Source organism: Falco punctatus (assembly GCF_963210335.1).
Source record: "Falco punctatus genome assembly, chromosome: 13".
NCBI classification, from domain to species: Eukaryota; Metazoa; Chordata; class Aves; order Falconiformes; family Falconidae; genus Falco; species Falco punctatus.
In genome coordinates this window covers 30316952-30344740 of record NC_137593.1, presented here as the reverse complement: position 1 = coordinate 30344740, position 27789 = coordinate 30316952, and the positions used below count along the sequence as shown (strand labels likewise).

The 27789-nt window shown below is 56.3% G+C and overlaps 2 protein-coding genes across 12 annotated transcripts in view; both read right to left on the bottom strand.

Annotated features, from left to right (window-relative positions):
* Positions 1-2421: 2421 nt before the first annotated feature.
* EPHX3 (epoxide hydrolase 3) lies at positions 2422-11212 on the bottom strand. Its single transcript, XM_080409984.1, has 7 exons — positions 10055-11212; positions 8264-8530; positions 7729-7814; positions 7282-7619; positions 6548-6651; positions 5919-6067; positions 2422-4279 (listed from the first exon to the last, which is right to left on the bottom strand). Exons 1-7 carry the CDS (start codon positions 10118-10120, stop codon positions 4051-4053), a joined length of 1239 nt encoding a protein of 412 aa, XP_080266110.1. The 5' UTR covers positions 10121-11212; the 3' UTR covers positions 2422-4050.
* A 1487-nt stretch (positions 11213-12699) lies between these two features.
* The window catches only part of BRD4 (bromodomain containing 4), a 75363-nt gene continuing 60273 nt past the window's right edge, over positions 12700-27789 (bottom strand). For all 11 annotated transcript variants that reach the window (XM_080409976.1, XM_080409966.1, XM_080409968.1 and 8 more), the window contains 9 exons: positions 22987-23039; positions 21409-21802; positions 20695-21237; positions 17834-17946; positions 17472-17631; positions 17237-17367; positions 15836-16047; positions 14607-14859; positions 12700-13421 (listed from right to left, as the gene is read on the bottom strand). In XM_080409976.1, the coding sequence (XP_080266102.1) occupies positions 13353-13421; positions 14607-14859; positions 15836-16047; positions 17237-17367; positions 17472-17631; positions 17834-17946; positions 20695-21237; positions 21409-21802; positions 22987-23039 (1928 nt within the window). In that variant the 3' untranslated portion in view covers positions 12700-13352. The remainder of the gene's footprint in view (positions 13422-14606; positions 14860-15835; positions 16048-17236; positions 17368-17471; positions 17632-17833; positions 17947-20694; positions 21238-21408; positions 21803-22986; positions 23040-27789) is intronic.

Below are 27789 nucleotides of genomic sequence, written 5' to 3'. Positions count from 1 at the left end.
ATACCTGCTCCAATGCTGGGCATTGCACATGCATTGCACACGTGTGGCACATGCCTGCTCCAGCCCTGGGCATTGCACACATTGCACATGCCTGCAGCACCACAGGCATTGCACACGCATAGCACATGCACTGCACACACCTGCTGCAGCCCCAGGCATGTGCACACGCACTGCACACGCATTGCACATGCCTGCTCCAGCCCTGGGCATTGCACACATTGCACATGCCTGCAGCACCCCAGGCATTGCACATGCATTGCACACGCACTGTGCATGCCTGCTACAACCCTGGACATTGCACACTCATGGCACATGCATTGTACATGCACTGCACGTGCCTGCTACAACCCCAGACATTGCACAGGCATTGCACACACACAACACATGCCTGCTACAACACTGGGCATTGCACATGCATTGCACACACATTGTACATGCATTGCACACACCTGCTGCAACCCTGGGCATTGCACACGCACTGCACATGCCTGCAGCACCACTGGCATTGCACACGCATTGCATACACGTTGCACACACCTGCAGCACCACAGGCATTGCACACGTGTAGCATATGCGTTGCACACGCATGCGGTACCACAAATATTGCATGATGCGTTGCACATGCCTGCAGCACCCCAAGCATTGCACACACATTGCACACGCCTGCAGCACCACAGACATTGCACACGCGTTGCACGCGCGTGTCCGTTGCACGCCCGCTGCACGTGCGCCGCACGCTTGCACACCCGCTGCACGCGCGCCGTCCCCCCGGATCGCTGCACCCCTAAAGTCCCAGCATGCCCCGGGGAGGGGCGGTCCTGCACCCCCTCCCCCCAATCCCCGCACCCCCAAACCGCTGCCCCCTCCCCTCCCCCCAGTCCCGTTCCCACGCCCCGGCCCCTCCCCCCCTCCCCGGTTCCCCCCCCAGGCCCCTCCCCCCCGACCGGCCCCGCGTTCCCACGGTCCCACCAACCCCCCCTCTCCCCCGCCCCGGTCCCGGGATCTGCCCTATCCGCCCCCACCGGGTCCGGTGGCCCCCCCCCGCCCCTCCCCGCCCCTCCCCCACCTTCCCACGGTCCCGCTCCCCCCTCCCCCGGGCCCGGTTCGGCCCCTCCCCCCCGGCTCCAAACTTTTTCCGCGCCGCCAAAGTGCGGCGCACCGCCCCTCCCCCACCCCGGGACCCACCGGGACTAAACTGGGGCTCAACTGGGACCGAGCGGGTGGGACCTGACCCCTCCCCCACCCCGGCCCGGCTCGGGCCGCTCCCGGGGGGGGGGAAAAAACGGCTCCCACCCCCTCGCAGCCCGGCCCGAGGGAGCTCGGCTCGGCTCGGCTGGACTCGGCCCGGCCCGGCTCCGCTCGGCTCGGCTCGGTCCGGCTGAACTCGGCAGGGCTCGGCCCGGTCCCGATCGCTCCCGCTCCCCCGTCCCGGCTCGGCTCAGCCCGACTTAACTCGGCTCGGCCCGGCTCGGCTCGGTTCGGCTCAACTCGGCTCAGCCCGGCTCAGCCCTACTTAACTCGGCTCAGCTCGGTTCGGCTTAACTCTGCTCAGCCCGGCTCGGCTCGCTCCAGCTCGGTTCCCCCCCAGCCCGGCTCGGCTCGGCCCGGCTCGGTCCCCCCCCCGCTCACCTGCGGCCGCCCCGGCCCCCAGCAGCAGCAGCAGCAGCGGCAGCGGCCGGGCCCCCCCCGCGCCCCCCGCCCGGCCCATGGCCCGGCCCGGCCCGGCTCGGCACCCAGCGGCCCCGCACGGAGCCGCCGAGCCGCGGCCCCGCCCCCACCCCGCCCACGGGGCGGGGCCACGGACAGGACACGCACCGCCCCGGCCCGGGACCCCCGCCGGGACCCCCCCCCAGCCCCACGGGGAGGGGCTCTGGTGTCGCCCCCCCCCCCCCCCCCCCCCCGTGGGGTGCTCACCCCTCCCCCCGCCGGGTCCCCGCAGGGTGGGGGAGGGGCACGCAGCTGTTACCCCCCCCCCCGCCCTCCACCCCCCCGTGGCAGCAGCTGCCGGGCCCAGCGCCAGCGAGGGGGCCCTGCCGGGGGGCGGGGGGCGCAGACCCCCGAGCACCGCCCCGCCCCCACCCTGCCCCTCCCCCCCCGGGGGGACCCAGACCCCCGGGCACCGCCCCGCCCCCACCCCGGCGAGTTTTTCTGGTTCTGCCCCCCCCCCCCCTCCCGCCCCCCAAAAAAGTCACTCGGGAACATTCCTGCGGCGCGGCTGGGCGCTGGCACCCACGGGTGCTGCTCCGGCACCGGGCTGGCACCCACGGGTGCTGGGCCTCACGCTGGCCGTGTGGGTGCAGCACCCACCCCCTGCCACCTGGCCTGGGTGTCCCGTCCCTCCCCCGACACCTGGGTCCCCTCCCCCGCCGGGTGGGGGTGGGGTGGCCCCACGCGGCCCCTCCCCCAACAGCAGGCACCTGCTGCTACCACCCTACTTTATTCAAGGCACTTGGGAACAGGCGTGGGGACCCTTCCAGATGTTGGGGTCCCTGTCTGGGCACCAGGGTCCTCACCCAGATGTTGGGGTTCCCCCCCAGAGGTGGCACCAGCACCCAGATGTTGGGGTCCTCGCCCAGATCTTCAGTATCTTCCAGATGTTGGATCCTCGCCCAGGCATTGGGGTCCTTCCCCAGATGTTGGGGTCTCCGCTTGGACACCAGGGTCCCCAGCCAGATGTGGAGATCCTCGCTCAGATGTGGTTGTCCTCATTCAGATGTTGGATCTCTACCTCCACCTCAGGGTCACCACCCAGATATTGGGGTCTTCATCCAGATGTTGCATATCCACCCCAACATGGGGTCCTTGTCCAACACCACCGTCCTCACCCAGATGTTGGTTCCTCACCCAGATGTTGGGATTCTCACACATATGCTGAGGAACCACCACTGTCCTCACCCAGATGCTGGATTCCCCATTCAGAGGTTGAGGACCCACCACCATCCAACCGCCCAGGTGCTGGTTCCTCATCCTGATGTTGGGTTCCTCACCCAAATGTTGGTTCCTCACCCAGATGTTGAGGAACCACCACTGTCCCCATCCAGATGTTGGTTCCTCATCCAGATGCTGTGCTTCCATCCAGATGTTGATACATTACAGAGATGTTGAGGACCCTCCACTATCCAATTAGCCAGGTGCTGGTTCCTCATCCAGATGTTGGGTTCCTCACCCAAACGTTGGTTCCTCACCCAGATGTTAAGGAACCACTCCACCACCACTGTCCCCACCCAGATGCTGGGTTCCACATCCAGTTGTTTGTTCGTTATCCAGGAGCTGAGGAACCACCATCGTCCCATCCAGCTGTTGTTTCTTCACCGAGATGCTGTTTCCCCATCCAGATATTGGTTCCTCACCCAGATGTTGAGGACCCAACCAACCACCACTGTCCCCACCCAGATGCTGGGTTCCACATCCAGATTCTGGGTTACATATCCAGATGTTGATTCCTCATCCAGATGTTGAGGAACATCATCGGCCCCATCCAGATGTTGGTTCCTCACCCAGATGTTGAGGACCCATCACCATCCAACCAGCCAGGTGCTGGTTCCTTAGCCAGATGTTGGTTCCTCACCCAGATGTTGAGAGACCACCACCTTCCTCACCTAGATGTTGGTTCCTTACCCAGATGTTGGTTTCTCACCCAGATGTTGAAGAACCACCCAACCACCACCGTCTCCACCCAGATGCTGGCTTCCCTATCCAGATGTTGGTTTTTCACCCAGATGTTGCTTCCTCACTCAAGTGTTGAGGAACCACCCAACCACCACTGTTCCCACCCTGATGTTGGGGTCCCCACCCAGATGTTGGTTCCTCACTCAGATGTTGAGGAACCACCACCATCCGACCACCCAGGATCTGGTTCCTCACCCCGATGTTGGGGTCCCCACCCAGATGTTGGTGCCTCACCCAGATGTTGAGGATCCACCACTGTCCCCACCCAGGAGCCGGTTCCTAACCCCAACGTTGCGGTCCCCACCCGGCCATTAGGCCCCTCCCACCCCCATCCCACCGCTCCCCTCCCTTCCGCAGGAGGGAGAGCACCCCTGGGTGCCGCTAGTGGTGGTGGTCCCCCGTGCCCAGGAAGTGGTCCAGCAGGCGGGCGACGGGGCGCGGCTGGTCCTCGGGCAGCCAGTGGCCGGCACCGGGCAGCAGGCAGAGGCGCGCGGTGGGGCGCAGGCAGCGGCGCAGGCAGGGCACCAGCCGCGCGTCCAGGAAGGCGTCCTCAGCGCCCCACAGCAGGAGGGTGGGGAGTGGGGGCGGCTCGCGGGGGATCGGGGTGTCCCTGGGGGGTAGGGAGGCAAGAGGGAGGGGTTGGGGGGGGGCACCCAAATGGGAGTGCCCCGAGGGGAAAGCCACAACGGGGAGAACCCCAATGTGGAGTACCCAAACATGGGGCACCTCAACATGGAGAACCTCAACTGGAGCACCCCAACAAGGAGCACCCCAACACAGAGCACCCCAGCATGGAACACCCCAGCACGGAGAACCTCAACATGGAGCACCCAAGTAGGACCACTCCAACCAGGGCCACCAAACCAGGAACACCCTAACCAGGAGCACCCAACCAGGAACACCCCAACATGGACCACCCTACCGGGAGCACCCAACTAGGACCACCCAACCAGAAGCACCCAACCAGGAGAACCCTAACCAGGACTACACAACCAGGTCTACCCAACTAGGACCACCCCAGCCGGGACCACCCAACCAGCAGCACTCCAACCAGCAGCACTCCAACCAGGAGCACCCAACGAGGAACACCCAAACAGGACCACCCCAACCAGGAGCACCCAACTAGCACCACCCCCACCAGCAACACCCAACCAAGAGCACCCAACCAGAAGCACCCCAACCAGGGGCACCCAACCAGAAGCACCCTAACCAATATAATCCCAACCAGGACCACCCCAACCAGGAGCACCCAACCAGGTCCACCCAACCAGGACCACCTCAACCAGGAGCACCCAACCAGCAGAACCCAACCAGGGGCACCCTAACCAATATAAGCCCAACCAGGGGCACCCAAACAGGAGCACCCAACCAGGTCCACCCAACCAGGACCACCCCAACCAGGAGCACCCAACCAGCAGAACCCAACCAGGAGCACCCAACCAGGAGCACCCCAACCAGGAGCACTCAACCAGGACCACCCAACCAGGTCCACCCCAACCAGGAGCACCCCAACAAAAAGCACCCCAACCAGGGGCACCCAACCAGGAGAAACCCAACATGGAGCACCCAAATGGGACCACCCCAACCAGGAGCACCCAACCAGGAGCACCCCACCAAGGACCACCCCAACCAGGACCACCTCCACCAGGACCACTGAACCAGCAGCCCAACCAGGACCACCTCAACCAGGACCACCGAACCAGCAGCACCCAACTAGGAGCACCCCAACCAGGAGCACTTAATCAGTGGCACCGGACCAGGACCACCCCAACCAGGAGCACCCAACGAAGATCACCCAACCAGGAGCACTGAACCAGGAGAACCCCAACATGGAGCACCCAACTAGGACCACCTCAGCCAGGACCGCCCAACCAGCAGAACCCAACCAGGAGCACTCAACTGGGACCACCCAACCAGGTCCGCCCCAACCAGGACCACCTCAACCATGGACACCCAACCAGGACCACCCAACCGGCAGCACTCAAGCAAGAGCACCCCAACCAGGACCACCCCAACCATGGACACCCAACCAGGACCACCTCAACCATGGACACCCAACCAGGACCACCCAACCATGGCCACTCCAACCAGGAGCACCCATCCAGCAGCACCCCAACTAGGAGTACCCAACCATGACCACCCAACCAGGAGCACCCAACCAGGAGAACACCAACATGGAGCACCCAGCCAGGACTACCCCAGCCAGGAGCACCCAACCATGACCACCCACCCCTGGCCTCCCCCCCTACCGGAAGAGGTTGCGGTAGTAGTTGAGGGGGGGTGTGAGCCCCCCGGGCTGGGACAGCCCGTACAGGTACGCGTCCACCTCTTGCTCTGTCAGCCGCTGCGCCGCGTTCTGGATCCCCAACCACGAGCCCGTCAGCGCCGTCCGCACCAGCTGTGGGGCCACCCGGAGGACAGGGGGTCTGGAGGGGGCCACCACCCTGGCACGGGGCTAGGAGGTCCCCGCTCCACCTCCCGAGAGGGGGCGCTGCTCCTCAAGGGGGTCTGGAGGAGCTGCTTGGGGTTGGGGGCAGAAGGTGGCACGGGGCACCCGAGGGGCTGGTGTGGGGACAAGGGGATGTGGGGGTGGGGTCTCACCTCAAAGGCCACCCCTAGGGGACATAGGGGTGGAGTCTCACCACAAGGGGATGTGGGGGTGGGGTCTCACCTCAAAGGCCACCACAAGGGGATATGGGGGTGGGGTCTCACCTCACCACAAAGGGATGTGGAGGTGGGATCTCATCCCAAGCGAATGTGGGGATGGGGTCTCACCTCAAAGGCCACCCCTAGAAGACGTGGGGGTAGGGTCTCACCTCACCACAAGGGGACGTGGGGGGGTGTCTCATCCCAAGGGGATGTGGGGATGGGGTCTCACCTCAAAGTCTGCCAAGGAGAGCAGAAGCTCGGGCAGCCAGGGCAGCTGGAAGAGGAAGATGTAGCTGGAGCGCAGGAGCTGGGAGAGGTGACACGCCATGAAACCTGTGCCAGGAGAGGCCACCAGTGTCAGCGTCACCACAGGGGTCCCCAGCCCAGCCACAGGGTGGGGGCAGCACTTGGTGGCATGGTCATGAGAGGGTACCCAAGGGTATGGTCATGAGAGGGCACCCAATGGCACCGTGGTGGCCATGGCATGGTCATGAGGTGGCACCCAAAGGCACGACCATCAGGTGGCATCTGGTGGCATGGCCATGAGGTAGCACCCAATGGCGCCATGGTGGCCATGGCATGGCCATGAGGTGGCACCTGGTGGCACGGCCATGAGGTGGCACCCAGTGGCGCCATGGTGGGGTGGCACCCAATGGTGCCATGGTGGCCATGGTATGGTCATGAGATGGCACCCAAAGGCATGACCATCAGGTGGCATCTGGTGGCATGGCCATGAGGTGGCACCTGGTGACACAGCCATGAGGTGGCACCCAGTGGCGCCATGGTGGCCATGGCATGGCCATGAGGTGGCACCCAATGGCACCATGGTGGCCCATCACGGCCATGAGGGCTGCACCCCAGACCACCCGTTAGGTGGAACCCTACGTGGCCACCAGAGGTGCCACCCGATGGCTCCCCCAGCCCCCGCTTGTGTGTCGCCCCCCCCCAGCCCCCCCCCATTACCTGCCATGACGGCGCGGTGCGGCGCGTCCATGATGACCAACTTCTCCACCATCTCAGGGTGGCTGGAGGCCACCTCCCAGGCCAGGAGGCCACCCCAGTCGTGGCCCACCAAGATACACTTGGAGGAGGCGGGGGGGGCCTCGGTGGCCCCCGGCCCCTCCCCCACCACCGGGGGTGGCCCCAGGATCTCGATGACCTGGCGGATGTCCTCCAGGAGGACCTCCAGCCGGTAGCTGTCCCTGCCTGGTGGCTTCTCCGAAGCTCCGTAGCCCCGGAGGTCCAGGGCCACCACGCGGTACCGGGTCCCCAGGTCCTGCAGGAGGTGCCTCCAGCAGAACCTGGAGGGGGGGGGATGGGGGGGGGGAAGGTGACGGTGGGGGGTGGGGGGTGGCCCCGGGGGGTGGCGGCGGTGGGGCCACCCCCGTCCCCACGCGCGGTGGCACCCACCAGTTCTGGGGGAAGCCGTGGAGCAGCAGCAGCAACGGGGCGGTGGGGGGTCCCCGCGTGACGTAGTGGAGACGCAGCCCCGAGTCCTGGGCGGGTGGGGGGGTCACTGGGGAGCCCCCACCCCAAAACTGGCCTCCCCCCCCCCCACATCCCCCCCCAGGTCACATGGATCCTCCAAGTTGTCCCACAAGCAGGTCCTTCCTCACTGACCCCCCAGCCCCCTCCCCAGCCCCGCCCCCCCCCCCCAAGCCCCATCAGGTTCCCCCAGGACCCCCCAAAACCCCTCAGGACCCCCAGAACCTCCCCCCAAGCCCCCCCCGGCACCCCAAGAGCCCCCCCCAGAACCCCCAGGAGACCCCCAAGACACCTCCAGAACCCCCAAAAAGCCCCCAAGCCCCCCAGAACCTCCCCCGAGCCCCCAAGAGCCCCCCCGAACCCCTGAAGGCACCTCCAGGACTCCCACAAAGCCCCCCGGGTCCCCCAAGACCCCCCAGGCCCCCTCCCGGCCCCCCCTTACCCCCCGGGGTCCCCCCACCTTGAGGCGCAGGTACCGGTGCTCCCCGAAAGTGCCATCGGCCAGGCCGGGGGGGGGCTGGTCCCTCACCCGCCACCGGAAGGTCCGTCGCGGTCCCCGGCGCAGCAGCACCCACAGCCCCCACAGCCCGTAGGCCACCCCCGCGGCCACCACGGCCACCGCCACCCCCAGCCGGGCCACCAGCCGCCACAGGGCCAGCAGCAGCCGGGTGGGGGCCAGCAGCAGCGAGCAGAGGGACAGGAGCATGGCGGGGGGGACACGTGTCACCTGGGGGGGACACACGTGTCACCAGGGGGTCCTGGTTACGTGGTGGCAACCAGCCTCATGGTGGCCGTGTCCCCAAGGTGCCATGTCACCAGGGTGGCCCCATCCCCGTGTTGGCCCTGTCCCCAGAGTGGCCCACCCCCACGGTGGCCCTGTCCTCAGGGTGTCACATCCCTGGGGGACCATGTCCCCATGGTGGCCTCATCACCAAGGTGGCCTCGTCCCCAAGGTGCCATGTCCCCGGGGTGGCCCCACCCCCGTGGTGGCCCTGTCACCAGCATGCCCCATGTCACCTGAGTTGTCATGTCACTTTGGTGACCCACCCCCGTGGTGGCCCTGTCACACCCCTGGGGGGCCATGTCCCCATGGTGGCCTCGTCACCGAGGTGTCCTTGTCCCCAAGGTGCCATGTCCCCGGGGTGGCCCAGTCCCAGGCTGTCGCAACACTGGGGTGTCCCTGTCACCGGGGTGTCCCCCCACCAGCATGTCACTGTCACCGGGTTGTCACGACACTGTGGTGTCCCTGTCACCAGTCACCAGGCTGTCGTGACACTGAGGTGTCCTTGTCACCAGGGTGTCCCTGTCACCAGTCACCAGGGTGTCGTGACATGGGGGTGTCCTTGTCACCAGGGTGTCCCCCCACCAGCATGTCCTGTCACCAGGCTGTCATGACACTGGGGTGTCCCTGTCACCAGTCACCAGGCTATCGTGACATGGGGGTGCCCTTGTCACCAGGGTGCCCCTGTCACCAGTCACCAGGCTGTCGCGACACTGGGGTGTCCCTGTCACCAGTCACCAGGGTGTTGTGCCACTGAGGTGTCCTTGTCACCAGGGTGTCCCTGTCACCAGTCACCAGGGTGTTATGACATGGGGGTGTCCTTGTCCCTGGGGTGTCCCTGTCACCAGGGTGTTGCGACACTGAGGTGTCCATGTCACCAGCATGTCCCTGTCACCAGTCATCAGGCTGTTGTGACATGGAGGTGTCCTTGTCACCAGGGTGTCCCTGTCACCAGCCACCAGGCTGTCGTGACATGGGGGTGTCCTTGTCACTGGGGTGTCCCCCCACCAGCATGTCCCTGTCACCAGTCACCAGGGTGTCGCGACATGGGGGTGTCCTTGTCACCAGGGTGTCCCTGTCACCAGTCACCAGGGTGTCGCGACATGGGGGTGTCCTTGTCACCGGGGTGTCCCTGTCACCAGTCTCAAGGCTGTCACGACACTGGGGTGTTCTTGTCACCGGCGTGCCCCCCCCCCGGGCAGGTCCCATAGCAGGGTGTCCCCCTCACCACAGTGTCCCTGTCACCAGAGGTCCCTGTCATCAGGCGCAGGGCTGTCGCGACATGGGGCTGTCCTGTCCCCGGGGGAGGGGGCCCCTGTCACCCCCCGTCCCGACAGCGCGTGCCCCCGTCACCGCTCACCGGGCTGTCGCGACACCACGGGGAATCCCAGCCACCGAGGGGCCCCGTCACCAGGCTGTCGCGACCCGGGGGTCCTTGTCACCGCCCCCCCTCCCCCCCCCCCGCCCGACCTTCTCGCACCGCTTCTTCCGCCCGCCTGAGCTCGGCCGCTCCCGGCCCCGCCCCCCCCCGCCCATTGGCCAGCGGGGCGCGGGGGGGGGGGGGGTGGGGCCCTTGCGGGCGCCAGCCAATGACAGCGAGAAAGGAGGTGGGGTCACGTGGGGGAGGGGAGGGCGGGGGACCCGCCCCTGCAGCCCATCCCCCACCGCGCCCGGCAGCGGGGGGAGGGGCGGGGAGCGCCGAGGCGGCTCGTGCCCGGGGAGGGTTCGGCCCTTTGGGCCATTTTGGACCTTTTTCACCTTTTTAGTTTTTTTTTATTTTTACCTTTTCTCCCCTTTTATACCTTTTCCCCCTCTTCCCCCTTTTTAACCTTTTTTTAAACCTTTTTCTCCCCTTTTCCTTTCCCCCCCCAATTTTTCCCGGTCTTGCCCCGCCCAGCCGCCCCTCCCCCCTCACCAAGGCCCCGCCCAGGGTGGGGGAGGGGCTGCCCCTCCCCCCCCCCCCCGGTTAAGACTCGGGCCCCGGTTACAGCGTCTGGTGCCGCCTTTGGAATCCCGAATTATTTAATTCATAATTGATTCCCAATAATTTCATATGTCAATTATCTCTGCAGCGGGATCCCACGGCCGCATCAAATTGCTTAAAATCAATTTTTTTTAAAATCAAAATTTTAAAATATTTTAAATACGAACTGTAACCTGATGTGTTAGTTATTAAGAATTGAAATTTTCATTTTTCATTTCAACTTCTGAATGAAAATTTTCCTGTTCAATGAAAAATTATTTTTGCAAAGAGCTAAAATCTGCTAATTACTATTAAATGCAACTTTCAAAGTTAAATTTTAAAAAATCAGCACCTAAAATTTAATTTTTAGGTTTTTAAAAGTTAGGTTTCATTTTTACACTTAAAATTTTTTCAAAGCATCAAAAGTTTCATTTTATACTAAACATTAATTTTTAAATGTACACTTCCGTTTTCAAGTTAATTTCAAACAAAAAATTCAGAGGTTTTAATTTTCAGTATTACATTTTAAAACTTCAGTTTTAAATGAAAAATTCTGAAGTTTTAATTTCCAATATATTTAAAAACTTAAAAGTTTTAAACAAAAAATTCTGGGTTTAATTTTCAATATTAAATTTTACAACAAACTTCAGTTTTAAACAAAAAATTCTGAAGTTTTAGTTTTCAATATTTTTAAAATCTAAAGTTTTAAGCAAAAAATTATGAACTTTCAACTTTCAATATTAAATTTTAAAACTTCAGTTTTCAAGTTAATTTTAAATAAAAATGTCAGTTTCATTCAGAAGTTTTCATTTTCAATTTTAAGTTGTAAAACTTACCCAAATTTAAGGTTTCAAAATGTCAAACTAAAATTGAAATTTTAGTGAATTTTAAAATAGATCCCGGAATTTCCAGTTTTTTCCAGTATCAAGTGAAAATTTAGCGTTTTTAGTGGGGAGGGGATGAGGCTCGCTGGGTGGGGGATGGGTGCCCCAACCATGGCCCCCCCCGCCCCCTCCCCCCCCAGGGTGCCCCTCCCCCCAGCCCAGGGTGGGGGTGGAAAAAATGGGGCCAAAAGCGGCGATTTTTGTACAAAACCCCAAACTGCTGCGTTTATTCCGCGATCGGCACCGACCCAACTGCAACTCCCAGGAATTACGGAAACACCCACCGACGGCTCCGGAGCGGATCCCGCTGGGATCGGGGGGGGAGGGGCTATGGCACCGGAGGGGATGGAGCCCGAACAGCATCATCAGCATCATATTAATAATAATAATAATAATAATAATAATATTAATGGAGGGAGGGGCAGCCGCCCCGCCCCCACTCAAACACCTGGAGATTTTGTAAGATATTTTTTTTATGATTAAAAAAATTAATAAAAATAATAATCAAATCATCAACTTGACGAAAGAGAGAGAAAAAAACCCCACTTTAAAATAATAAAAATAAGAACCCGGCGGCTTTTGGGGGTAAAAAGGGAGAAAAAGGTTGAAGTGGGGGAATAGCAGGGGGTGGGATGGGGGAGGGGAAAAGGGGGGAAAAGGAAGAAAGGAGATAAAGAGGGGGAAAAAAGGGAAGGAAAAAGGGAAAAAGAGAGGAAAAAAGGAGGAAAAAAGGAAAAAGAAAGGAAAAATGAGACAAAAAGAGGAAGAAGTGAAAAAAGGGAAAAGAGAAAAAGAAAAATGGGATAAAATTTAAAAAAAGGAGGACAAATGGAAAGAAGGAAAAATAAAGGAAAAATGAGACAAAAGAAAAGAGGAAGAAGTGAAAAAAGGGAAAAGAGGGAAGAGAAAAATGAAAGATAAAGTTAAAAAAGGAGGAAAAAGGAAGAAAAGGAAGAGAAGAATAAAAAATAAGACAAAGAAAAAGGAGGGAAAAGGGGAAAAAAGGCCAAAACTTTTAAATTTCAATTTAAAAATTTCAGAATTTCAGAAAGAATTTCAAGCATGAGGGAAAATAAAGATGCAAAAGGGAGAAAAAAGGAGGAAAAAAGATATAAAAAATTAGGAAAAAGGAGGAAAATGGGAAGAAAGGTGAGGGAGGACGATGGACGAGCAGCGGGTAGGGTCCCGGCTCCCCCCTACCCCGTTCCCTGTAGATCCCCCCCTTCCCCCTCCGACGCCAAATTTTATCCTGAAAGGCCAAAAGGAAAAACCATCCAAAAATGGGGTTTATTGTGAAGCGCCCGTTGTGCCGCCGCTGAACCTTTTTATCACGAAAAAACCCAAAATACGTGAAAAATAAAGACAAAAAAAACAAAACAAAAAAAAAACCAAAACAAAAACAAACAAAAAGAAACTCCGGAATATACAGTGACAGGGGTGGCGGAGGGGGGGGTGGGGGAGGGGCACCTTTCCCAGCCATTTCCCATCTGGATTGAGGTTTGGGTTTTATTTTTTTTGGCTGGGATTTGAATTTTGGACTTGTTTTCCTATTTATTGGTGTGAAAAGGGGGGGAAAAAAGATGAAAAAAAAAAAAGAGGAAAAATAAGGAAAAAACAACAAAAAAAAAAAAACTGAAAGTGAAAGTCCAGGGGGGTAAGGCAGACCCCGCCGATCCCTGCGCCGGTCGGTACATGCGGGACGATCCCGATCCCGGAGATTTTTTATTTTTTTTTTTTTTTTAACACTTAACGGAGAGTCCGAAGCTTTTTTTTTTTTTTTTTTGCCAGGGAAATGGGGGGAAAAAAAAAGGAGAATTATTTTTTTTTGTGTGGTTTTTTTTTTTTTGACTTTTTTTTTTTTTTTTAAAGAGTCAAATCGGGAGGAAAAGAACCCAAAATTCCCAAAATTCTCCAGGCGCCATTAGAAAAGGTTTTCCTCAAATATTGCCAGTAAATCGCTCTGGAAATTCATGTCGATCGTCGCTGCCATCTGCAAAAGAAGGGAAAAGAGCCGTCAGGGGCTTCCCAGGAATTTTTTCACCATTCCTGGGATTTTTTTCACCATTCCCAGGATTTTTCCTGCCATTTCCCAGATTATTCCTGCCATTCCCATTTCATTTCCACCAGCCTCCAGTATTTTTTAGGAACCGCCAGGGATTTTTTGGCAGCCCTGAGACTTTCTGGCATGATCCAGAGTTTTCCCACCATTCCCAGGATTTTTTTTTTGCCATTCCCAGGATTATTTCACCATTCCCGTTTTTTTTTTTTGGCAGCCCCATGCAATTTTTTGGTGTCTCCAAGGATTTTTCAGCACTGCCAAGAATCACTTTCTGGCATCCCTGGGGATTTTTCACCATTCCTGGGATATTTGGGCATTCCCAGGATTTTTTTCACCATTCCTAGGATTTTTCCTGCCATTCCCAGGAATTTTTCACCATTCCCAGGATTTTTCCTGCCATTTCCCAGATTTTTTCTGCCATTCCCATTTCATTTCCACCAGCCTCTGGTATTTTTTAGGAACTGCCAGGGATTTTTTGGCAGCCCTGAGAGTTTCTGGCATGATCCAGAGTTTTCCCACCATTCCCAGGATTCTTTTCACCATTCCCAGGATTTATTATTTCTGCACCCCCAGGGATTTTTTAGCAGCTCCGGGAATTTTTCAGGACTTTCCAGCTTCCCTGGGAATTACTGGGAATCCCTGAGGATTTTTGGGCTTCCCTGGCGATTTTTCCTTGTAGTTGGGCATTTTTTTGGTGTCTCAGGGTTTTTTCAGCATCCCTGGATTTTTTTTTTGGCATCTCTGTGGATTTTACAGCATCCCTGGGGATTTTTGGGGGATCCTTAGGGATTTTTTGGGGATCTGTGAGGATTTTCTGGCATACTTGAGAATTTTTGACTTTCCCGGGGATTTTTCAGCATCCTCAGGGGATTTTCTCAGCTTCCCTGTGCATTTTTCTGCATTTCCAGGGATTTTTCAGCATCCCTGTGGATTTTTTCAGCATCCCCAGGGATTTATCAGTGTCCCTGGAGATCTTTCAGCATTCTCGAGCATTTTTTGGCATCTCCAGGCATTTTTCAGCATCCCCAGGGATTTTTTAGAATCCCTGTCTGGTTTTTTTTTTGCTTCCTGGGGGATTTTTCCACATCGCTGGTGCTGCCCCGGTTCCCCACTCACCGCTTCCCGGCGCCTCCGCTCCTGCTCCCGCTTCCTGGCCATCTCCCGCTGCTGATCCAACATGGACTGGGAGGACTGGGGCTGCGAGCTCTGGGCTTGGGGCGCCGCTGCCGCCGCCACTTGCTGCTGCTGCTGCTGCTGCTGCTGCTGCTGCTGCTGTTGCTGCTGCTGCTGCTGCTGCTGCTCCTGGCGCCGCCGCACCTCCTCGTGCACCCGGCGCGCCTGCTCCATGGCATCCTCGTCCTCCCGGCTCCTGCCAAGAAACCCCGGGAAGTGCCGTCAGGCCAAGCCTGGTCCCAGTTTGCTCCCAGCTGCAGGCCCCGGCACAGGTGGGGGATGGGCACCCCTGGTGCTGAGCGCCCGGCCCGGTGCACTGCGGATCACCGGTGCCGGTGTCGATTCGTGCCCCAAGATCTGACTGGATCTGTGCCATGAGATCGGGTCACGCCATGGATCACGTCAGCACAGATCACAGCACGGACTGGACTGGGTTTGTGCCGCCAGGGCGGATCGCGCCGTGAGATCAGATTGGGTTCGTGCCACAAGACGGGATAAGATCACGTCACACCACGGATCAGGCAGCTGCAGATCGTGCCGCACGACTGGATCTGATTCGTGCCGCCAGATGGGATCGTGCCACGGATCAGATTGGGCTTGTGCCACAAGATCAGATCAGATTTGTGCCATGAGATCAGATTGGATTTGTGCCACAAGATCAGATTGTGCCAGGGATCAGATCAGTTTTATGCCATGTGGTTGGACCAGATTGTGCCACAGACCAGATCAGGTTTGTGCTGCCAAACCAGACAGTGCCGTGGATCAGATCAGATTCATGCCACGGGATGGGATTGGATTTGTGCCACGGGATGGGATCAGATCTGTGTCATGGACAGGATCAGATTTGTGCCACGGGATGGGATCGGATCTCTGCCACGGGACAGGATCAGATCTGTGTCATGGGACCAGATCAGGTTTGTGCCGTGGGACAGGATCAGATTTGTGTCATGGGACGGTATCAGGTTTGTGCCACGGGACGGGATCAGGTTTGTGCCGTGGGATGGGATCGGATCTGTGCCATGGGACGGGACTAATTTGTGCCAGGAGATCAGGTCCGTGCCAGACCGGATCGTGCCCTGCCAGGATCGCACCCCCCTCCCTCCCCACGCCCTTGGCCGTGCTGAGGACCCCCCCCCGTGACGCTGGTGGTGCCAGCACCGTGGTGGCCTCACCTCAGCCGCTCCTGCTCCCGCCTCAGCCGCTCCTTCTCCCTTTCCACCTGCTCCGCCTGAGCCTTCAGCGCCTTCTCCCGCTCCTCCTTCTCCCGCGCCGCCCTCTTGAACTGCTCGAAGCTGTCGCTGGAGGACTTCGCCGTGGAGGACGGGGTGGTGGGATGTTTCTGGACCAAGCTCGCCCAGGAACCCATGTTCTTGATTTTCAGGTCCTGAGGAGGGAAGGACGGGGGGGTCAGGAGTTGCCGCGCTGGGAGGGGAAGCAGATCCAGCCGACGATCCCGCTGCTGCCGAGATGGTGTTCACCATCACCGCATCATCCCCCAAAACCATCTTCTGGTTCCCTGGGGCCGGAGGAGGTAGTGGCCCAACCCTGGGCAGCATCTCCTCCCCCAAGGCCACGCTCGGAGCAGGACCGGCTCCTCCGGCACCCGGCACTCCCGCAACACTTGGACCATGGAAGGGTTGTGGGGGGAAGGGACCCTTCAAGCTCATCTCATCCCACCCTCCTGCCGTGAGCAGGGACCTTCCGTGAGATCAGGGTGCTCAGAGAACCTCGGACGTTTCCAGGGATGGAGCATCCAGCACCTCTCCGGGGAATCCAACCCAGCGTCTCAGCACCCGCAGCACGGAATATTCCTCCTGAGGTCCCGTCTAAACCCACCCTCTCCCAGTTTAAAGCCGCTGACCCTTTGTCTTATGAGGTCTTGGTCAAAAGTCTCTTTTATAAACCTCCTTTACACCTGGAAAGGCCACGGGAAGGTCTTCCCAGAGCCTTCTCCAGCCTGGAGAACCCCAGCTCAGCCCATCCTCACCCAAGAGATGCTCCAGCCCTCTGAGCACCTTTGTGGCCTCCTCCACACCCACCGCTCCAACAGATCCATGTCCTCATCCCGAGGAGCCCAGAGCTTGAGCCAAGACTCCAGGTAGGACCATCACCCCCCCTGGATCTCCTGACCATGCTGCTTCTGATGCTTTTTGGGCTGGAGGTGCCCATGGGCAGCTCATGTCCAGCGCTGCACCCACCAGCACCCTCACGCCCTTCTCCCTGGGGCCGCTCTCCATCCCTTCATGCCCCAACCTGCACCGATCCTGACCAGCCACAGGACCTTGTGTCTGGCCTCGTGGAACCTTCTGAGGTTCTCCTGGGCCCACAGCTGGAGCCTCTCCAGGTCCCTCTGGATAGCACTCGGCTCCTCCGCCTGCAGGGGGGTCCCACCTCCACCTCTCTGACCTCTCCCAGGTGCTTTGCACCTCCAAGCGGGCAACATGGAGGTGAAGAACCCCAGCTCTTGGCCAAACACCAAGCTCCAGGCCACCAGCACGGTCCTGCCTCATTTCAGGTGGTTTAATTCTGAATTTTGGGAGGTTTTTTTCCCATTTTTTTCCAGGGTCTGTTACCTTTTTTGGGGCAACGGGTGTTTTCGGCTCTTGTTTCTGCCGATCCTTCTCTTGCACTCCTGGTGGCGGGGGGTTTTGCTCTGGGGGTCTGATGACGGGTCGTCCCCCCTCCATGGGTTTCATCTCCGTCCCTAAAAACCAGTGGCTCCTGTCAGAGGTTACTGGGGTCCTCTGGGAGCCCCACGGTGAGGGGGAACCAACTCAGGGGAGGGGACACGCCTGTCCCCAGACTCACGTTGCGGGATGTGCGCGGGTGGTTTGATGCTCTCCGGGTGTTTTGGCGGATCTTGCCGCAACGGGGGACTGAAGGTCTCATTACGGATGACGGGCGAATGCATCTTCTCCTCCTTCACCACCATGGGCTGAGACTGGACGACGGAGGCGGCTCTCATCTCCTGCGACAGATAAAAGAATCAAGGAACATTCTGGAATGCCCTTCCCTCATCCCCTCCCTTCTCTCCATCCCCAAATTCCTGATGCAAACCACTGGCCAAGGGCCCCTGGGCTTTCGGCGCGTGCTCCCAAGCTGGCGGTGGGAAGGTGCTGGTCCCCGTCAGGTGGGACCCCCGCGGTTGGGTGCTCTGCTTTCCTTTTTACCTGTTTTTTTGGCTGGATAGTTTGTTGAGGTGGCGACTGGTGGACCAAACCCTGGAACTGCGGCATCTGTGGGGAATGCATCATGAGAGGGGAAGGGGCTTCCCTCAAGTGACCTGGGAACAGTTTTGGCATCAATCAGTTAACCGTCGTCACCACCGGCACGCCAGACATCACCCGAAAAACAAATAAAAAAAATCAGCCAGTCGGCGCACGCCATCCCCCTACGGGACGAGCTCCCCCTCCCCGCCTGAAGCGGGGTGGCCCTGGGATGTGGCTCTGGGATGTCCCCAGCGGACCCCAGCCACCTCCTCCCAGCTGGGACCGCTGCCACCACCCAACACCAGGGAGTAGAAGATGCTCCGAGGCTATGCGGTGGTTTGTCGGGTCCGGGCAATGCTCGGTTCTGATGTCCCCCCCACTGCCGGGACCCCTCCTCCTTGTTCTTCTGGGGGGTCCAGCACTACTTCCAGCTGTAGGACGGTTCCCCTGGGACACCCTGGTCCTGCCTGGCCCCCTCCCTGCCCCCAGCCTGGGCTCTCCGGGTGGGATTTTGGGAGCCGGCAAGGTCCAGCTCAAGCATCAGGTCCAAGCTGCCTGCCCTCCCCCTGCTCCATCCCTAAAAACTCGGGATCTATCCTGCCTACGCCCACGTGGGGCTGAGCAGGACAACTTCGGGAGCCAAGCCCCGACGGGCCACAACGTGGGGACCAGGTGGCCAACAGAAGCAGGAGCTGTCCCCAAACTGCTGAGGTTTTATGGGTCTGGAAGGTCCGGAGTCATCCCGGCTGCAGATGTTTCCCGTTGGGAATGCCAGTGGTGGCACCATGGAGTGGGCTCTCCATCGTGGAGATCCAGGATCGCCCATGGCCGCGTTAATCAGCTGCTTCCTCCAATTCCGGGGATGGCTGGAGGTCATCACACCGGTTACCCCCCCAAGATCTTTCCACCTCCTCTGCCTGGCAGCCAGGCGGCTGTTATCGGAGGCCACGCTCCGAGGAACGCCAGGACACCTCTGTGGAACATCCATAGCCCTGACCTCCTCCAAGAGGGGGGAGCAGACCCCCTGCCTCCTGGGGGGACCTCCTGATGCTGGCATGCAGCTAGGCTGGCCAAGAAGACTCAAAAACCTGAGGACCCTGTGATCTTCAAAGATCTGAGAACTCCCGAGTTCCGCAGACATTTGAGATCCTTGAGATTCTCAAAAAGGAAGATTCTCAAGTTCCTCAAAAATGTGATTCTTGAGGTCCTCAGGGAATTGAGATCGATTTCCTCAAAGTTCTGACATCCCCGAGTTCCTCCAAGACCTTAGATCTTCAAATCTAAGAACCTCAGGATCCTCACAAATGAGATCCTCCAGTCCCTCAAAAACTTGAGAACCCTGAGATCCTCGAGAACTTGAGATTCTCGAGGTCAAGGGATTGAGATTGATGACATCCCCAAGTTCCTCCAGGACTTTAGATACTCAAGATCCTCACAAATCTGAGAACCTCGGGATTCTCCCAAATGAGATCCTTGAGTCCCTCAAGAACTTGAGAACCCTGAGATCCTCGAGAACTTGAGATTCTCGAGGTCCTCAAGGAATTGAGATCCGAGTTCCTCAAAGTTCTGACATCCCCAAGTTCCTCCAAGACTTTAGATCTTCTCAGGATCCTCACAAATCTGAGAACCTTGAGATCCTCAAGAACTTGAGATTCTCGAGGTCAAGGAATTGAGATTGAGTTCCTCAAAGTTCTGATATCCCCCAGTTCCTCCAAGACTCCAGATCTTCAAGATCCTCACAAATCTGAGAACCTCGGGATTCTCTCAAATGAGATCCTTGAGTTCCTCAAAAGCTTGAGAACCCTGAGATCCTCAAGAACTTGCAATTCTCGAGGTCCTCAAGGAATTGAGATCCGAGTTCCTCAAAGTTCTGACATCCCCCAGCTCCTCCAAGACTTCAGATCTTCAAGATCCTCACAAATCTGAGAACCTTGGGATCCTTACAAATGAGATCCTTTAGTCCTTCAAAAACTTGAGAACCCTGAGATCCTCAAAAATTTGAGATTCTCAAGGTCCTCAAGGAATTGAGATCGATTTCCTCAAAGTTCTGACATTCCCTAGTTTGTCCAGGACTTCAGATCTTCAAGATCCTCACAAATCTGAGAACCTCGGGATCCTCAAGAACTTGAGATTCTCAAGGTCAAGGAATTGAGATCAAGTTCCTCACAGTTCTGACATCTCCAAGCCTCCAAGACTTTAGATATTCAAGATCCTCATAAATCTGAGAACCTTGAGATCCTCAAGAACTTAAGATTCTCAAGGTCAAGGAGTTGAGATCAAGTTCCTCAAAGTTCTGACATCCCCCAGTTCCTCCGGGAGTTTAGATATTCAAGATCCTCACAAATCTGAGAACCTTGAGATCCTTACAAACGAGATCCTTGAGTCCCTCAAGAACTTGAGAACCCCGAGATCCTCAAGAACGTGCGATTCTTGAGGTCCTCAAGGAATCGAGATCGAGTTCCTCAAAGTTCTGACATCCCCAAATTCCTCCAAGACTTCAGATCTTCAAATTTGAGAACCTGAGGATCGTCACAAACGAGATTCTCAGAAATTTGAGAACCCTGAGACCCTCAAGATCCTCCCACAGTCCCTCTCCTCAAATTTTAGGAGGATTTGGGATGGAGAGCAGCATTGCTGGGCAGTTACATCAGGCTCCAGCTCCCGGGGGCTTCCTCTGCACCCCCCACCATCTACCAAGGGGTGCTGGTGGAGCCTGGCTGACGCACGGATGCCACCCCACCACCCCATGTGTCCCCCCCTCCTCACACAGGGCGACTGGGCTCGAGCTGTAGCCTCAACCGCCGCCCCCGCCTCCTGCTCACCGGTCGAGTAGGGATCGGGCTTATGATGCCGCGGCGACGGGTGATGCTGGATGACCTGCTGCGGTTTGGCCGGCTGCGGCGGCGGGGGCGGCGGGGGCGGTTGCGGGGGCGGATGTTGCTGCGGCGGCGGTTGGGGTTGGGGGATGTGGGATGGGAAGGGCATGGGTTGCATGTGCATGGGCCGCGGCGGCGGCTGGTGCTGCAGCTGCTGCACCGCGGGGTGAGCCGGCGGCTGCAGGGGCGGCTGCGGCTGCGACTGGACCTTCACTGAAGGGAGAAGAGGAGTCTGCGGCTGCTGCACTTTCTGCAGCTGCTGAAGGTAGAGCTGCATCTGGCTGGTGCTCAGAGGCAGGTTGTGGTGCGGCGGCGGAGGTTCTTCGTCCTCCAGCAGGACCTGGGGAGGCTGGGGCAGAGGCGGCTGAGGAAGCATGGGTTGCTGGCTGATGGCCGGCGAGACGGCCGGTGGACGCGAAGGCTTCGGGGGGAGCGCGGCAGCTCGGTTACTGGGTCTGGAGGGCTGCTGAGGCAGAGCGTTGTGCAAAGCTGGGGAGAAAGGGAAGGACACGGTGGCACGACGGACACCAGGAGCCCAGGACCTCCCCTGGCCCACCCACTCCCGCTCCTCCATCCATCCCGTTCACCCCCCGGGAGGAACAAACCCCTCCACCGCCACCATCCTCATCCTCTGGAGGAAGGACCAGAGGTCGGGCTCACCTGGAGGAGACACCACGGCATGCTGGTTGAGGTGGGGAGGAGTGCTGTGCTCGGGCGGCTGGGGGAGGTGGGGCGGCATCTCCGGCTGAGGCAGATGCATGATGGGTTGGCTGAAATGCGTCATGGTGTCAAACATGTTCCCCGGCAGCGGGTGCTCCAGGACGGGGACTTGCGCAGGGACGAAAGGCGGAGGAGAAGATTTCATTGGCGGTGGAGCTTGTTGAGGAACGGGAGGGGGCGGCGGGGGCGGCGGGGGCTGCTGGGGCGGTAACGGCTGCGGTGGTAAGGGCTGCGGCGGTGGAGGGGGCGGCGGGGGCTGCTGCGGTTGTGGCGGCGGAGGAGGCTGTGGCGGCGGCGGTTGCTGCTGCACCGGTTGATGGTGGTGATGGTGATGCTAAGGGAGGAGAAAAAAACCCCAGTGAGTTACCAAAACACCTCACCAGTAAACCCCTCCTAGTCACCCAAACGCCCGCCCTCCTCACCACTGAAGCACCCCCCCAGTCACCAAACCACTTTCTGGGTCACCAGAACCCCTCTCTGGTGACCCAAAACCTCTCTCTGGTCACCAACAATGACCTCCCAGTCACCAAAACACCTTTTCGGTCACCAAAACACCTTTCCAGTGACTCAATCCTCTCTTTGGTCACCAACAATGACCTCCCAGTCACCAAAAGGCCTCCTCAGCCACCAAAACACCTTTTTGGTCACCAAAACCCCTCTCTGGTGACTCAAAACCTCTCTTTGGTCACCAACAATGACCTCCCAGTCACCAAAACACCTTTTTGGTCACCAAACCTCCTCTCTGGTGACTCAAAACCTCTCTCTGGTCACCAACAATGACCTCCCAGTCACCAAAAAAAACTTTTGGTCACCAGAACCCAACTCCATCTCTGGGAACTCAAAACCTCTCTTTGGTCACCAACAATGACCTCCCAGTCACCAAACACTTTTTTGGTCACCAAACCTCCTCTCTGGTGACTCAAACCTCTCTTTGGTCACCAACAATGACCTCACAGTCTCCAAAAGGTCTCCCCAGCCACCAAAACACCTTTTTGGCCACCAAAACCCCTCTCTGGTGACTCAACACCTCTCTTTGGTCACCACAATAACCTCTCAGCCACCAAAACACCTTTTTGGTGACCAAAACCCCTCTTTGGTGACGCAAAACCTCTCTTTGCCAAACAACAATGACCTCCCAGTCACCAAAACACCTTTTTGGTCACCAAAACCCCTCTCTGGTGACTCAAAACCTCTCTTTGGTCACCACAATAACCTCTCAGCCACCAAAACACCTTTTCGGTCACCAAAACCCCTCTCTGGTGACTCAAACTTCTTTTTGGCCAACAACAATGACCTCCCAATTCACCAAAACGCCTTCCTGGTGTCCTTCCAACCACATCCCCCAGGCTGGGGTGGCTTGGGACACCTTCCAAGCAACCCAAAAACTTCTTTGAGCGGTGGGCTCAGCCAAGCCACGTGTGCCGGCACCGGTCCCTCCCGGCATTCTTGGCGCTCCTGAACCTCCCCGAGGATTCAATCCCAACTCAAGTGAGATGGGATGGATGCCGCATCTCCTACCTTTTTTTGCTCTCGGCCCGAATGCCCTTTTTTCTTCAATTTCGGTGCCATTTCTGCCAAAAAAAAAACAGAAGGGGGGGACAGAGCAAACGTTAGTACCACAGCGGTGCCGCTCTGCCCCATCACCCCCGTCAAAAGTCAACGGCACCATCCAGTACCGACAACGGCAAAGGAGAAGGATTTAGGCATTGCTCGAGCTGGATGTCCCTGGGGACCACTTGCCCGGAGGTTTCACTGCCCTGCTGTTGCAAAAAGGAGAAAATTGTAGCAGAAAGGAGAAGAAAATGAAGGTGAAGACCCCCCCAACCCCTTTCTTCCCACCGGTGTCTTCCCGGTGGAAAAGGACCCAACAGCCAAGAAAAACCATTGCTCAACCAGACTCAGCTATTCCAGGAATGCTGCCTGGCCCCGAAGGGGGAGACAAGGAGCGAGAGACTTGGCAGGAGGAATTAAAAAAAAAAAAAAAGAAAAAGAAAAAAAAAGATATCAAATATCCCGGCTACGCCAACCACAATTTTCCATCTCCCCTTCCCCCTACATCCTCGGAGGGTCTGGGCTTCCCGCGGGATGGACTCTCATGCCTCCTCCCCTCCGGAGATATTTTTAAAGCGGCGTAATCGAAAACAACTGGTTCGAGTTTGGGTCCAGGGCGACAATTTCCCAGGATTTCCTCCGCAAACCGTGCCAAGAAACAGCGGATTCACAAAAATCCATCCTCCGAGATCCACAAAAATCCCTCGGGGGTGGGAGTTTTGCTTTTCTTTGGCGTGGAGTTCGGATGGAAAACCTTCAGGGTGACAATGTGGGTGGGGGGTGGAAGCTCCCAGTCCCTGGGGATCATCTCCCAGATGGGATTTTGCCTTTCAATCCCTCCAGAAATTAAGATTTAATTCCTGAAGTTTACTCCTTCACCTGTTGTTTTATTTATTTTTTTTTATCATAAGGCAGCACCAGTGACTGGTATCAGCACTGGAGCATGCCCAGATGCTTGATGATGGGATTTATTGCACCAGTGGCACCATTGTGCAGGTTTTGAGGCTGAAGTCCATAAAAAAGTAGCTTTTTTGGGAAAAAAATACCAACCAAAAAAATGGTTGGGAAGGCGAGAAGGGAAAATTTCAGCACTGGCAGCTCAGTTCCTATTCACCCGCCTGAAAAAGCTTGGTTTTAAATAGAAAAATATTTGGTTTCAAGGTGGAAAGAGGCTTTTTGAGTTCATTGTTGATGATCCCTCACTACACAGCGCGGATCCGGTGGATCCGTGGGTAACAGGAGAGCGGGAGGTCGCAGTGGATGCCAGCATCCAGGGATGTGGTGAAGAGTGAAACGGGGATTAAAATGCTGCCAGGGAGATGGGATGTTGGGAAGAGGTAGGATTCCTCGAAGTCTCGTGATGATGGGATGGACATTTGTGGCTCCAAATGGGCGTCCATGGATCCAGATGGGCATCCAGGGATCTGGATGAACATCCCTGGCTCTGGACAAGTGGCTGTAGCTCCAGATGGACACCTACAGCTTCAGATGGGCATCTGTGGCTCTGGATGGGTGTCCACGGATCCTGACTGTCATCCACGGCTCTGGATGAGCCTCTTGTGGCTCAAGATGGGTGTCCACTGATCCAAATGGGCATCCACAGATCCGGATGGATGCTGGGCATGAATCCCCCTTCCAGAAAGACCAAGATCTGACATCTTCTTCCATCAAGAGGGAAAAAGTGCTTGGCAGAACCTTGTTGCTCATCCTGCTGACGCTGGAGAAGAAACAAGGACAAGAAATGGAGACAAGCTTCTCCAGCAGATGCTCCCGATGGATAAAACATGTCCGGGTACAGCTGGTGGGGGGTGGAAGTGGCTTCACAGAGCACCCGGTTGGTCTTGTCCCACTTAATTAGGATAAAAGCACTCCTAAGACGGTAAAGAAACCCCAAAATCAGGAGAAACACACAGAGCACGGGTGCCAGGTGGTAAGAGAAGAGAAAAACTGCGGACCAAGCCAGGATCAGCAGGGATGGAGAATGGGTTCCCAAAAAAAGCCACATGATCCAGCGGTGTCGCGAGTGAGCGCATCCCTGCTCTGATGCTGGGTGGAAAGAGGAGCTGCCACGGTCTGACCGTGCAGCTCCCCAACCCAGCTGGTTCCTGGCATTGCTCCTTCGGGAAAGATGGGCGTGCTCCTCTCCATCCATCCATCCATCCATCCTCCAACGTGTCACGACCCAACGGTTCTCCCAGGGGAGCTTTTTCAGCGTAGGCTTTGCCGTCAAGTCTTGGTGTAAGCCAAATAGCACCACAATGACCCCAGGCAAGACCTGGGAGCAGGACGGGTGAATCTTGCCACTTCAATCACTTGATACACTGTAACTGTGGCTGGAAGTGGTGGACAGATGCTTTGGGAGACCCTTCAACAAGACAATGAAGCCAACAGAGACCAAGAGTGGCAAAGCCACGACAGTCCCGAGGGGATGACCCCGTGGGATTGGTGATTTGAGAGGCACAATGAGCTTGGCAAACCCAACCAAAGGATGAACGTTCTTCACTGCTGAAGATGGTTGTTGAGTGACAGCTGGTGTCATGAGGTTTGGCATCTCACCAGGGAACAAGAGCATCGAAAAGAAGCCCTGTCCCATCTCCAACCCCAACAGCATTTCACGCTGGGACATCTTCCCCAAGAAGACGAAGCCCATGGAGACCATGAGCAGCAACGCCACGATGGTCCCAGGGGGGATCCCCCAGTGGCATTGGTGAGTTTGGAGATGCCAACTCTACCAAAGGATGAAGCTTCTTCACCACGAAAGATGGTTGTTGGGTTACTGCTGGCGTTAACATGGTTCAACATCTCTACTGGCGTCTCCCCAGGGAGCAAAAGCACTGAGGAGAAGCCCTGTCCCATCTCCGACCCCAACACCATTTTGTGCTGGCCAGTTAGATCTCATCTGCAGGGCTAAAAATCCCTGGGATTAAAGAAAAAAATAATTTCTATGATGTCACGTCAAGATGTTTTCAGAACAGAAAGGCTGAATTGCTGCACGAGGCTCCCTCCTGCCAGTGTGACGGCAGCCATGTGTATGTATTTTATTTTTCCCTAAATCCTCATCTTTTACTCCCACCCAAATTTGCCCAAAGTAGCAAAACACCAACATATGGTTCACTATCATCATCATTTCACATTATTAGTTAAAATTCCATGATTATACAAACAGTGCATTTTTCCGTAGCAAGCCACTTTATTGATTTTATTATTTAAAAATAAAAATATCAAAGCTATACAATTTTTCTCTTTTTTAGAGGGGGAAAAGAAGCTGGTGGTTACAAGGCTGCAAAATCCCGAAGCATGCAGAGAGAATATAAAAATAAACAGATTTATATAAAGTATTTGTAGCAGATCAAGGTTAAGTGGAAAAAAAAAATCTAAATAAATGCCGTTATGGAAACAGTTTGTTCATACTTAAATTCATCCTGATTTTCCAAGTCTGGTGTATTCAAGAAAAAAAATAAGATCTAAAATTACAAGTTTGCTAAAAACATGCAGTTATACATTCCAGTAAAATCATGATCCCATGTATTTACCCCTGTGTCTCCCAGGAAAATAACAAACTTATTTGGGGAAAATAATATAATAAATGCTAAAAGTGACTGGAGTCCAAAATCCAACCCAACAACAACAAAAAGGCAACTTTTATATATAATATTGGCTATAAATACAATTTTTATATGCAAGAAGGAATTGCTATTAGGTTTTAGGGCCGCAGAGCTGCGACAGAGCCTCCTGGATTCAGCAGTGGAGTATTTTTTGTAGTGGACAATACTAATTTTCATTAATTGTGCTCTTGGGAGATGGGACTGGTGCCTTTGTCCACCCTACAGACGCCATCAATCCCCCCCCAAAATTTGGGATGCCAGCAACTGTGGCTCTGCCAGAGAAACGACCGGGTCAGCTGTTATTCTCCAAATCACATGAAATACACCAAAATCTGCCTGACAGGGTGCTGGATCCCCACGAAGGGGATGCTCAACCCAGAGCCACAGCTACTCCACAGTGGGAAAGACTGGGAAGCAACTGGGAAGACTCGTGTTAGGTCACCGAGGGACTCCAGTCCTTCCTCCCGTACCCCATGGCCGAGAAACTGAACCAGAAGGAGCAAATTACCTCAAAAGGCACAAAACTACTTGAAAAAATAAATGGTTGGGTTCAATCCATCCGTCTCTCAAACTCCAAGGGAAATGGACTGAGGATTAAAGTTCCCCGAAAAGAAACCAGCACATGGAGGACATGGGGGGTGGGTGGGGTTTGGTGGCTGGGACTGAGCTTCAGCAGCACCCATGGGTTCAACCTGGATGCTTGGGATTGAAACCTGGTACCTGAGGACTAAACCTTTACCTTAAACCCAGGCTCCTGCAAATTAAACCCAGAAAACCAAATTAAATCCAGGTTAACTTCGAATTAAACCTGGGTACCTGTGGATTAAGCCCCAGTAGTTCTGAATTAAAACCAAGGACGTGTGAATTAAACGTGGGTACCTGCAGATTCCAGGTCCCTTGGAATTAAAATTGTGATTTAAACCCAGGTACATGCAAATTCTGGGTGCCTGGGAATTAAATCTGGATGCTGGGAATTAAACCTGGGTGCCTGGGAAGGAAACCTGGTACCTGAGGACTAAACCTTTACCTTAAACCCAGGCTCCTGCAAATTAAACCCAGGAAACTTTGAATTAAATCCAGGTTAACTTCGAATTAAACCTGGGAACCTGTGGATTAAGCCCCAATAGTTCTGAATTAAAACCAAGGACGTGTGAATTAAACAAGA